General features: G+C 37.3%; 1 protein-coding gene across 1 annotated transcript in view; it reads left to right on the top strand.

Annotated features, from left to right (window-relative positions):
• otogl (otogelin-like) overlaps positions 1-13,758 on the top strand; it is a 97,146-nt gene that overhangs the window by 48,287 nt on the left and 35,101 nt on the right. Inside the window, exons 37-40 of the mRNA XM_051723978.1 lie at positions 7,290-7,467; positions 10,625-10,767; positions 10,859-10,882; positions 10,969-11,061. Coding sequence (XP_051579938.1) covers positions 7,290-7,467; positions 10,625-10,767; positions 10,859-10,882; positions 10,969-11,061 — 438 coding nt within the window. The remainder of the gene's footprint in view (positions 1-7,289; positions 7,468-10,624; positions 10,768-10,858; positions 10,883-10,968; positions 11,062-13,758) is intronic.

The raw sequence follows: 13,758 nt of genomic DNA, 5'->3' as shown, positions 1-13,758 counted from the left end.
CATTAGTTAAAATGCACATTAAATAATGGAAACGGCTTATTCGCATGAACGATGACATGTCATGACCATTTGTAATGTGCGATGGCAATGCGCTCGTCAGATGGTATAGGTGTGTGAGAGCTTGACATGACTGGCTCAACGAAAGGCCTGACCATGGCACACAATTCTTCAAACGTAGCCCTGGTTAGTTGAAAGTGCTTCACTCACAGATTGTCGTTAAAGTGGGTCCTCACAATCCACCAGAACTGTTTTGAGATCAGGTGCTCCCAGGTATATGGAGGCTGTCGGCGAATGGGAATAGGCTTTTGAGCCCTCATTATGTGAGCTATTGCACTTATTCTGCAACGTCTCCTGGCAGCATTTAATAGCATAATGTACAATTGCTTTATTACAGCAAATACAACTCTCCCCGAAGCAAAGTGGTCGTTCAGCTGCTACATGACAAAAAGGCGGGCTTCCTCAAGATAATGCGCATTTGCAGTTCATGGAAACGCACAATGTTTCGAATTATCTTTAGTGAATTTTCAGAAATTTGCATTAAAAATGCTAAACATTTTGATGGAAACCCAGCTAGTCACAGCAGATTTTACTTGCTGGTTACCATTTTGGCTAACTGGAAAATAAAACAAACAAAAATTTTAGTAGGCAATAGTAGTAACGTGTATTGTATTTGGCTAGTATTATAATGCTGTAATTCTTAATATTTGAAACAACCCAGAAAATTAATTAAACATCTTACCTTTTGTGATTTCAAGACAAGTGTGATGCTATATTAACTTTAAAACTCTGCTACAACAGAGCTCAGGCAGCTTCGTCACGGCCAAAGATGATGCTTATAGGGGTGGGGATAAAGTCTTGTACAATCAGGCCAGGAACACACTGAAAAAGGAAATCAGAGTGGCTAAAAGAAGATACTCTGAGAAGCTGAAAAACAAGTTTTCAGCTAACGACCCTGCATCAGTGTGGAGTGGCATGAAACAACTCACAAATTACAGGACTCCTTCCCCCAACCCTGTGGTGGACCAACAACTGGCTGAAGACCTGTATGTGTTCTACTGCAGATTTGAAAGGCCCAATCTCACACCCCACATCCACTCTGACCTTCACTTCACACAAACACCAACACCTCCTGCAACCCCCCTCCTCCCCCATCCTGTACTCAACCTGCACTTAAGATCTGTGAAGATGATGTGAGCCGCGTCTTTCGACAACAAAGGATAAGGAAAGCACAGGGCCCAGATGGCGTTTCACCTGCATGTCTTAGATCCTTTGCTAACCAGCTGGCCCCCATCTTCACACAGATCTTCTAAAGATCACTGGAGCAGTGTGAAGTCCCATGCTGCTTCAAACGTTCCACTATCATCCCCATCCCAAAGAAACCAAAAATCACAGGACTTAATGACTACAGACCTGTCGCCCTGACGTCTGTGGTCATGAAGTCATTTGAGAGACTGGTGTTGGCCCAACTGAAGAACGTGACTGGACCCTTTCTAGATCCCCTTCAATTTGCTTATCGAGCAAATAGGTCTGTGGATGATGCAGTCAATATGGGATTGCATCATATCCTGCAACATCTGGACAGACCAGGGACATATGCAAGAATCCTTTTTGTGGACTTCAGTTCGGCTTTCAACACCATCATCTCAGCTATACTCCAGAATAAATTACACCAACTCTCTGTTCCCATGTCTATCTGTCAGTGGGTTACCAGCTTTCTGACGGACAGGCAGCAGCTTGTGAGACAGGGGAAACTCACTTCTAGCACCTGTACAATCAGCACTGGTGCCCCCCAGGGATGTGTGCTCTCCCCACTACTCTTCTCCCTCTACACCAATGACTGCATCGCCAAGGACCCCTCTGTCAAGCTCCTGAAGTTTGTAGACGACACCAATGTCATCGGCCTCATCTGAGATGAGATGAGTCTGCATACAGAAGGGAGGTTGAACAGCTGGCTGTCTGGTGCAGTCAAAACAACCTTGAGCTGTACACGCTCAAAACGGTGGAGATGATTGTGGACTTTAGGAGAAACACCCCAACACTGACCCCCCTCACCGTTCTAAACAGCACAGTGGCAGCAGTGGGGTCATTCAGGTTTCTGGGCACTACCATCTCACAGGACCTGAAGTGGGAGACCCACATTGACTCCATTGTGAAAAAGACTCAGCAGAGGTTGTACTTCCTTTGCCAGCTGAGAAAAATCAACCTGCCACAGGCGCTGCTGATACAGTTTTACTAAGCAGTCATTGAGTCTGTCCTCTGCACTTCAATAACTGTCTGGTTTGGTTCAGCTACAAAATCAGATAACAGAAGACCTCAAAGGACAGTTCAGACTGCTGAGAGGATTATTGGTTGCCCCCTTCCCCCCCTTCAAGAACTATACACTTCCAGAGTGAGGAAAAAGGCTGGAAAAATCACTCTGGACCCCACTCACCCTGCCCACTACCTTTTTTAACTGTTGCCTTCAGGCCGATGCTTCAGAGCTCTGAGCACCAGAACCGTCAGGCACAGGAACAGTTTTTTTCCCTCAGGCTATCCATCTCATGAACAGTTAAATGCCCCATTGAGCAATAACTATGTGCAATACACAGCTTAGTTTTTTTTTTATATTTATCCAACACATCCAACCTCTTCTGCCATTTCATTCCTCTGGAAAAAACAAAAAAACCAAACTAAAAAATAAATAAATAAATAAATAAATAAATAAATAAATAAATAAAATTTTTTCGCTGTACATAACAGATACCAGATTTGTATTAGATTGCACTACGTATGTGTATGTGTGTATGTATGTATGTGTGTGTCTGTGTGTGTGTATGTATGTATGTGTATAACTATTTTTTATTATTATCTATGTCTTGCGGCTGTTTTTGTATTGTTTTTGTATTGTTGTGTACTGGAAGCTCCTGTCAACAAGACAAATTCCTTGTACAGTGCATCCGGAAAGTATTCACAGCGCTTCACTTTTTCCACATTTTGTTATTTTACAGCCTTATTCCAAAATGGATTAAATTCATTATTTTCCTCAAAATTCTACAAACAATACCCCATAATGACAACGTGAAAGAAGTTTGTTTGAAATCTTTGCAAATGTATTAAAAATAGAAAACTCACATGTACATAAGTATTCACAGCCTTTGGTCAATACTTTGTTGAAGCACCTTTGGCACCAATTACAGCCTCAAGTCTTTTTGAGTATGATGCTACAAGCTTGGCACACCTATTTTTGGGCAGTTTCTCCCATTCTTCTTTGCAGGACCTCTCAAGCTCCAACGGGTTGGATGAGGAGCGTCGGTGCACAGCCATTTTCAGATCTCTCCAGAGATGTTCAATCGGGTTCAATTCTGGGCTCTAGCTGGGCCACTCAAGGACATTCACAAAGTTGTCCCGGAGCCACTCCTTTGTTATCTTGGCTGTGTGCTTAGGGTCGTTGTCCTGTTGGAAGATGAACCTTCGCCCCAGTCTGAGGTCCAGAGCGCTCTGGAGCAGGTTTTCAATCAAGGATGTCTCTGTACATTGCTGCATTCATCTTTCCCTCGATCCTGACTAGTCTCCCAGTTCCTGCCGCTGAAAAACATCCCCACAGCATGATGCTGCCACCACCATGCTTCACTGTAGGGATGGTATTGGCCAGGAGATGAGCGGTGCCTGGTTTCCTCCAGACATGACGCTTGCCATTCAGGCCAAAGAGTTCAATCTTTGTTTCATCAGACCAGAGAATTTTGTTTCTCATGGTCTGTGAGTCCTCCAGGCGGGCTGTCATGTGCCTTTTACTGAGGAATGGCTTCCGTCTGGCCACGCTACCATACAGGCCTGATTGGTGGAGTGCTGCAGAGATGGTTGTTCTTCTGGAAGTTTCTCCTCTTTCCACAGAGAAATGCTGGAGCTCTGTCAGAGTGACCATCGGGTTCTTGGTCACCTTCCTGACTAAGGCCCTTCTCCCCCGATCGCTCAGTTTGGCCGGGCGGCCAGCTCTAGGAAGAGTCCTGGTGGTTCCAAACTTCTTCCATTTACAGATGATGGAGGCCACTGTGCTCATTGGGACCTTCAATGCTGCAGAAATTTTTCTGTACCCTTCCCCAGATCTGTGCCTCGATACAATCCTGTCTCGGAGGTCTACAGACAATTCCTTGGACTTCATGGCTTGGTTTGTGCTCTGACATGCACTGTTAACTGTGGGACCTTATATAGACAGGTGTGTGCCTTTCCAAATCATGTCCAATCAACTGAATTTATCACAGGTGGACCCCAATCAAGTTGTAGAAACATCTCAAGGATGATCAGTGGAAACGGGATGCACCTGAGCTCAATTTTGAGTGTCATGGCAAAGGCTGTGAATACTTATGTACATGTCATTTTTTTCGTTTATAATTTTTAATAAATTTGCAAAGATTTCAAACAAACTTCTTTCACATTGTCATTATGGGGTATTGTTTGTAGAATTCTGAGGAAAATAATGAATTTAATCCATTTTGGAATAAGGCTGTAACATAACAAAATGTGGAAAAAGTGAAGCGCTGTGAATACTTTCCGGATGCACTGTATGTGTAAGCATACTTGGCAATAAAGCTGATTCTGATTCTGAAAATGTCATTTACAATGATTTTTAAGAAAAAATATTTCAAGAATTTGAATTCTTCTTAAGTTTTTCCTTAAGAACATTATTAAAAAATAAATAAAATTATATATGTATATATATACAGTACTGCGCAAAAGATTTAGGCACTTGTGAAAATTGTTGCATAGTGAGGATGTCTTCAAAAATAATGCCATAAATAATTTTCATTTATCAATTAACGTCATACAAAGTCCAGTAAACATAAAACAACATGGTTGTTGGCAGATAGGATATTCCAAGCTTCTTGGAGAATTCGCCACAGTTCTTCTATCTATTTCGGCTGTCTCAGTTGCTTCTGTCTCTTTATGTAATCTCAGACTGACACGATGTTCAGTGGGGGGCACTGTGGGGGCCATGACATCTGTTGCAGGGCTCACTGTTCTTCTATTCTATTCTATTCTATTCTATTCTATTCTATTCTATTTGCAAAAGAAATGTTTGGGAGTCTAAAATTTATTTTTCCTATTGACACACTAAAGCTGAAGATATAAATAACCATCTTAAGACAAATGTTTTTGTGAAGCATCTTATGTGCCTAAGACTTTTGCACAGTAATGTGTATATATATATATATAATTTTATATCATTATTTTATTTTATTTTTTTAAATACAAAATTTGATTTTTTTTTTCCTTTTCTTAGAAAATAAGACGAAAATAGTAGTTAAGAAAATTTTTAATTTTTAGAATTTTAGAATCCAGCCTCTGTCCTTTTTCAGAACCAGTTACATGTTTTAAAAGATACTGGAATGGAATAATTCTTTTGACATTTGGTTCTTTGAACCACTTCACTTTTCCAAAGTAATGACAGTGCCACAGCAAAATAAATTATGCTTTAGCAGAGTTGTGAGTAGCAATCTGACTTGACTGTGATAAGAAAGAAAGACCATAAAAAAAATACAAAGACTATAAATAGACAACGTATCTTTCTAATGTGTTGTCCTCATTGGTTGCGTGCAACAACAAACATGCAGCGCAACCAGTGTAGTCCGATTCACAAACCAGTGTGTGTGTTTACATGCATCAGCTTATTCAAAAAATCAGACAAGAAAACCCTGTCTACATGAGATTTGAAATCATCAGATTATTCTTTGCTTTTGATGTCAAAATGTAAACAGTCATGCGCCACATCAAATTGGATAAGCTGGTAAGAACGCCGGTAAAGATGTTTACATACAGTACAGAGCAGTACGATCTGTGTCCATTTGTTTATGCTAAAACCATTTATGACCTTACCCCGATAAAGGAAAACCGTTTAAGGTTTATTAAGCATAATCGGTGTAAGATCGTGCATGTAAACACACTCACTGACTCTTATGAGCTGTTTTAAATTATGGTTTAAATCGGTGTAATGACTTACTAACTCACTGAATCAGTCAGAGCGGTGTTTCCTAAAAAGTTCTAAAATAATTATTAATCCAAGAATTAAGAAACCATGTCTGGGTTTCCCATTAAGGTTGCAACAAAAGCTTTTACGATCATCTTATCTAACGTCGATTGTTATTTTATGATGGAGTAACGACTGTTTCCCAAACTAGCACGTTGATCACTCGTTATAAAGTAGAACTTAAGTGCTTCATTACGGAAACTGTCTGGTCCAAAGGTGATGATCACTTTGGCCAATATGTCCAGGAGTTTGTCTTCTCAACATGAAAATAATGTGGAAATACTAACAAACATGAAAGTTGTTTGTAACCTTGTCGAGGCACCAAAATGTATCAACTACAGTATTACAGAATTTAAGGATGGCTTTGGTATGACGGGGTTTCACATGTATTGATGCTCAACTTAGATTATCAAAGAAGCACAATAAAAACGTTATGCTGTATTATGTATCATGTAAATTTAGACCTCTTTAGACCTGATTTAGACCTATCACGTCACAGACTGCGGAGAGTTCCTTTTGATTTCAATGTGATTTTTTTTCAATACGTTTTTATCCTCTGAAACAGTGTACAGTGGCTTTCCAATTTATTAAATGTTCCTTTGTCTCTAATAAACTGTGAAAGATGCGAGAAAGATACATTTAAGTTGCACTTAATGGACTTAAGAGCGGTTTACATACTACTTAAAAATGATGCTTTTGGGAAACGCGCCATAGAGATTAAGTGCTACTTAAGTGCTACTAATGTTCTACTTAGTGCTTTGGGGGCAGTGGTGGCTCAGCTGTTAAGGCTCTGGGTTACTGATCAGAAGGTCAGGGGTTCAAGCCCCAGCACCACCAAGATGCCACTGTTGGGCCCTTGAGCAAGGCCCTTGACCCTATCTGCTCCAGGGGTGCTGTATCATGGCTGACCCTGCACTCTGACCCCAGCCTAGCTGGGATATGTGAAAAAAAGAAGAATTTCACTGTATATGTGCAAATGTATAATGTGTGATAAATAAAGAAGATTAGATTAAAAAGATTGATTTGGGAAAACCAGCCAAGAATTGTTAAAAGGAAACATAATCATTCAATTCCTTATAATTCGCATCCATAGTGTGTGTGTGCGCGCTCTCCAAAGAAAATATGTTTTGCCTCTCAGTTACTTCATAACTGTTGATCCAACTTTCATAAGATACAGTATCAGGAATGGTTTCAACAGTATGAAGAGAGATCCTGATGTGTTTTGGGGCATACAGGGTTTATATTCTCTCTTAAACCATTGATGTCTCTCTGTTTTGTGTCCATTCAGCCTCCGTATTCATTGCGTGTGGACGAGTGCAGTGAGTATATCTGCTTTAATGGACAGCTGATGCTTCATAACTCCTCCCAGCACTGCAGATACAACATCAGCCAACCGCAGTGTAACCTGCTTGGTACACCAATCCAGACCAACACAGACCCCTGCTGCCCGCTGTGGCAGTGCCCATGTAAGACACACGCAAGGACATTTAGTCCATGCTGGATGCTTTCAGCCTGGTCTCATAGAATCACTTTACTTTTACGTGGCTTGTTGTACGTTTCGCAGAAGTTTCAACAACGACTTTGTTTAAATTTAAAACAATTTACAATTAAAATGGCAGATTTTCAGTTCATAAACACTAACTTCTCACCCTGTTCCTCACACAATACTTAACATAGATGACATCTCAACAATTTTACTATAGCGTATGACTTGTAAGGTGTTTGCATTACATAACCAACTGCACTTACAAGCTTGTTCATGTATGATCAATTTATGTGGTAGCTCAACTAATAGAGCGTTACACTTGTGATGTTAAGAAGCGGGGTACAAGTCCTGAAGAGCACGCTTTTTATGACACTATCAGTTAGATTAAGGTTTAGGGTAGGGAGGTCAATTTTGTTGACTTAAAACTAAATAGAGCATTAACCCTTTAAGCTCGGATGGGCCCACGAGACAAAAATATATTGTCAAAATATTTATAAATACAGTCTTGACCAACACAAATTAGGTATCGTTTGAAAGCGTAGAAGCTCTACTTTCCAATGCATGCAGAAATAATTAACGAAACTGAACAAGTGCTTTGAAATTTGCAGACAAATCAGAAGTATTCCATTTTGATAATGTATAATAAAAAAAATGCACTGTACATATTATTGCAATTAGTAAAAACATCAAACCATGTGTCATATGTTGTTGGAAAGCTCTCAAAGAGTAAAATACAACCAGCCTATTGTTTTTATTCAGAGACAAAAATATAGCGAGTAATAACTAAGTATGTTTCTTTGACAGTTATGCTGGTGTTGTTAATATGCTGTGTTTTCACTTATAACTTCATGAAAAATAAACAGAACATAAAATCTCACATACCATGACTTAGAGTAGGTGATTATCTTTCAAATTATCCCCACACAAGGTAATCAGATGCATAGATCATTAGATAATCCACACGAAGCACAATGTTACATATGGCCACCAGGAGATGGTGCCACGTAAATGACACAGACTCAATGATGACTCAAATGGCACAGAATGAAACTCATTCTGTGAAATTTCATTACTAATATCATGTCTGCATGCTATGCAAACCTTTAGTCATTTTTGTGTTTACATGTTTAATTAGTTCTTTTGTACAATAATATTTTGTTATTTGTTTGGAGTGGCTTTTGGACACATGGAGATGTTTTTGGACACTATGATAAATTATATTTGTAATGCTATAACTTTTGATTGCTTTGTCGTATCAACACAAACATTTTCTCAGATACACAAAACAAAAGCAGGTTTTTTTTGGAGCCAACTTATTTATACCCAGAGATATATAATGTCTAGAAAAATAAGAAAAAAATAAAAATTTTGGTTAAATTTTTTTTCAGCAATTTTTTAGGCTGAGAGTCTCAGAATGTATCATAATCCATATCATTAAAAACTTTGAAAAGTTTTCTTTACAATGATACCAAACACTTGACCCTCCTAGTTTTTTTTTTATTTGTTTTTTTTTATAAGCCTTTAATTTTGGGTTTGCCACTGAAACAAGAAATCTTTAAAAACACCTTCAGAGCTTAAAGGGTTAACCTTAAAACCTCATCTGTTTGGGAGAAAAAACTAGCTTTTAGTACCACACAGGGGAAATTTCACCTGGGAATTGCCAGGATACATGTAAGGATCCACGTAATATCATTTTTTTTTAAATGTTGCCACAGTCACTTAATTGCCATTATAAATATAGTTCAAGTCTTAAGCAGCAGCCTAATATCACTCGCTTTATTGCAACAGTTATTATACACTTCTGTGTATGTTGATTCCCCTCATGACACTTTCTTTAAACATTAAACACTTATTAAAAATTACTAAATAAACCTAGTTTTGGCCAGGTATACAGACGTTAGACATACTGTATATGTGCAAGACACTTATTTGTGGCCTTTTCACACTTGAAATTGTTTTTAACCCTGTATTAAAAAATTACTATGCTATCTTTTAAAAATGTTCACACTGATCATCCTTTACCCAGGGTTTGTAATTAATCTTGGGTCGGCAGGTTGGAATATTTCACACTGTATATTTGCAAACCCTAGGTTAAGAGTTTTTAATTGCCTATTTATGAGGTTAAAATATATGTTGGGCAAGTATAACACATGACTGTGGATCTGTGAAAATTTTGTAAATGATAAAATATCATCAAAACAATTATTATTACTATTATGTATTTGTATAGAGACAGTAAAAAAACATGATTTCAACAAAAAACTAAAAACGATGCATTTTACATAGAGGTTATAGCACATGCTAATTTGCATCCCAGGTCCCTAGTTAGGCTCCCCCAGAAAAAAAGGGATAAAAAAAAATAAATAAAAATAAATAAATAAATAAAAATAATATATATATATATATATATATATATATATATATATATATATATATATATATATATATATATATATATATATATATATATATTTTTTTTTTTTTTTTTTTTTTTTTTTACTGGCAATATTTACCATGCACAATGTACATATTGCCAGTCAACTGTTGCTGCTTCCACCTCTACATCTGTCATTATGCACTATTTCATACTTTGTACATACAGTAAATATTTATTCTTTCTCCTATTTATTGTGTATTTTACTGTGTTGTAAATTGTGTTTTTAATTGTGTTTTTTACTTCTATTTCTACTCTTTATCTATCTATCTATATCTATATATATCTATCTATATATATATATATATATGTGTGTGTGTGTGTGTGACCAATAAAACTTGAAACTAAAAATTAAAAAAGAAATAATAAACTAAGAATTAGAAAATTGAGAACACAATTAACTATACCGTCTATCACTGCAGTTAATCCATTTTAATCATATTTTTAACAGTTTCTTTCAAATGTAGATGCTAAGCACAGTACATGAATGTTTTTGAGACCATACAAAGCACATGAATATTTAATAAGGCAGCATATGATTGGTTGTTTGTTGTCACCCTTCTCTAAAGTGGGGTTTCATAACCCAGGCTTCAATGTGGTGCTAACCTCCTTTCAAAATCACAAATGTGAAACATTTGCATTTACATTAGCAATGAAGAAAATCTTTGCTTGGCTTTTAATGTTTGTGAATGTGTTCAAACAGGTCGCTGCTCTATCATCTCTGATCTGCGTGTGATCACGTTTGATGGGAATAATGTGGCTCTTTATGATATCGGTTCTTATATTCTGGTCCATCTGCCCAGAGAGAAGATCGTGGGACACATAGAGAAATGTCCCACCAGTGAGGTAATAACACTCTACCATAAAGAAATATACTTCAATATCTTCAATATATTCTTTGAGAATTTCTGTTCAATGATTCACTCTTTGTTTCCAGAGTGTGAACTACATCCGGCGACCTGTAAGTGTGTAGCTAGCTTTATGATCATTTATTATGGTCATTCCAATGAGTGTCACAAGCTCATTTTCTATCTCACTTTCTGTTAGACTCCCTCTGGTGGCACCTCTGGTTTGTGTTTTAAGAAGCTGAACATCACCACTCACTCCTACAGAATCATGATCAGTCGCCTCGAGCGCAAGGTAATGAATTTCACCACTTGCTATAAGCCGACTTTAACTTTAGCCTGTTCAGTTCTTCTGAATACATTCATCAAAGAAATGTACAAGTTAATATGTTAACTTTTTGTATTGTGATGATCCTTTTTATCTTATTAAATATGTAAGTGTTTACTTATTATAACAAAAGTGATATAGACCCCTCAGAAAATGCCACAACTTGCTGTTGTTCTTTTAATATGATCATCAGACTCCTTTGTTGAAAGGTTGTTTACTCAACACAATATTTATTGAAAAGCTTTGTGCATATAAATAAACAAGCGTCTTGCCTTTGTTTTTCAGATAAAATGAACTATAAAATGTTTTCTTTTATTTATCATTTGTTATAAATGTTTCAAGATACATACAAAGATAAAGAAAAAACAGAAACAAAGGGAAAAAACATCAATGAATGAATAAACAAATAAATTAAAAAAACGAACTAGATGTGCAGTAAATAAATAGATGGTGCGTGCAATTAAATTGCAATGCAACAAATTGTCCAAGCAAAATAGATTAACAGGAGTTCAAATTCCCTATGAAATATTTAATGAAAACTTGACAATTACCTGAAATGTAATTTTTGAAGTAAATTTTCAAATATTTGGGTCTGTACCAGTTATAAAGCTATATATATATATTGCTAAATAAGCCAAATATAACCTTGAGATAATGGCTGTTGAAAGATGCTAACTAATGCTAATAAAAGAGGTGAAAGGTACTGTAAAATCATACAAAATTTTCATACATTTTGTTTGGGATTCTGGAAATATTGTGGAAAGTCAAAATTGTTAAATCGAACCAAAAACATAATTTGCTGGTATATCCTTCTCTTAAAGCTGCACTACCTAACTTTGTGCTCTCTAGCGACATCTGTAATTGAAACTTAAAATTGCAAGCACTGGAAGAACACATTACTATGAAGGTAAAATAGTGCCTAAATGGTTTGCATGCGCAGAGTAAGATTTGTGAAAGCTTAAATCAAATTGCAAGCGAAATTTGCTTTGCGTGCGCACAGAAAGTTTTGTGAAGGTGTAAATTAAGTTGCAAGCGTAAGAAAAAAATGATTATCAATACTTTAATGCTTTGCATAAGTGTAATGTGTTGTGAATCTGCAGAAGTCTATAAGAAGTCAATTTCAGAAGTCATAAATATTAGTAAACATGTCACAGTAACTTCTCCGACAAAGTAGATACACTGCGATCGGTGACAAGCAATATAAACTTCAACAACCCTACCAGAAAACATATCCAAGCCTTATAGCAGGTAAACAACTTCACCAAATGGATAACAGATAAACATCCATCCAAACTGCTGCAATGCTGTCCTGAACTGTGTGAGTGTTATTAAACTGAGCTAAACAGGGTAGTTAGTTTCTCCAGCTGGAACATGAGACAGCCGGTTCTTCTTTCCTGTGTTTACGGACATGATGTAATGGCGTAAGGATGAACATCATAAGCCAGTGATTTCATGCCAAATCAAACCCGACAGCTCAAAATACAATTAATTTTTATAGGTGTACCGTAGTGAATCAGGTTAAGGTTAGGACATTGTTTTGAACACTGATTGTTTATGAACTCAATCAATAATGACAATTTGTTCATTTTTAACCAAAAAATCTTAAAACCCAATTCTGAAAAAGTTGGCACAGTATGAAAAATGCTAATAAAAACAATAAGGAGTGATTTGTAAATTATATTCACCCTTTTCTATATTGAAAGCACTACAACTACACATTATATGATGTTTTACCTTGTTAATTTCATTGTTTTTTGAAAATGTACAGTCATTTCAAATCAGATGATTGCAACACGCTCCAAAAAAGTTGGGACAGTCAAGTGTTTACCACTGTGAAACATCACCATTTCTTCTAATAACACTTATTAAGCATTTAGGCACTGAAGACACAAGTTTGTTAAGTTTAAAAAGTGGAATTATCCTCCATTCATCCATTATGTAGGTGCACAATTGTACAGGGTCTTCATTGCCGTATGGTGTGCTTCATAATGCACCACACATTCTCAACTGGAGACAGTTCAGGACTGCAGGCAGGCCAATCTAGCACCCATACTCTCTGCTTACACAGCCATGCACTTGAAATCCGGGCAGTATGTGGTTTGAAGTTGTACTGCTGGAAAATGCAGTAACATCCCTGGAACAGACAGTGCTGGATGGAAATATATGTTGCTCCAAAATTTGTACATATTTGTCTGCATTAATGGTGTTCTCACAGATGTGCAAGTTACCCATGTCATGGGCACTGACACACCCCTGGCCCATACATACACTGGGTTTTGGACCTGATGCTAATAACAGCTTGGATGGTCCTTTTCCTCTTTGGCCCGGAGAAAACGACGGCTGTGTTTTTCAAAAACGTTTTGAAATGTGGACTCTTCAGACCAAAAAACACGGTTCCACTGTTCTACTTTCCATCTACGATGAGACCAAGCCCAGAGAAGTCGGCAGCACTTCTGGACAGTGTTGATGTATGGCTTCTCCTTTACATAGTAAAGTCTTAACTTGCATCTGTAGATGCAGCGTGAGTGGTTTTGACTAACAAAGGTTAACTAAAGTTATCCCAAGCCCATATTCATGAAATCCATTACAGATGAATGATGTTTTTTAAAACAGTGATGTCTGAGGGATCAGAGATCACACGCATTCAGAAGTGGTTTTCGCCTT

This window comes from Myxocyprinus asiaticus, chromosome 18 (assembly GCF_019703515.2).
Source record: "Myxocyprinus asiaticus isolate MX2 ecotype Aquarium Trade chromosome 18, UBuf_Myxa_2, whole genome shotgun sequence".
NCBI lineage: Eukaryota > Metazoa > Chordata > Actinopteri > Cypriniformes > Catostomidae > Myxocyprinus > Myxocyprinus asiaticus.
Note: the sequence above shows the minus strand (reverse complement) of the source record. Positions and strands in the feature narration are given on the sequence as shown.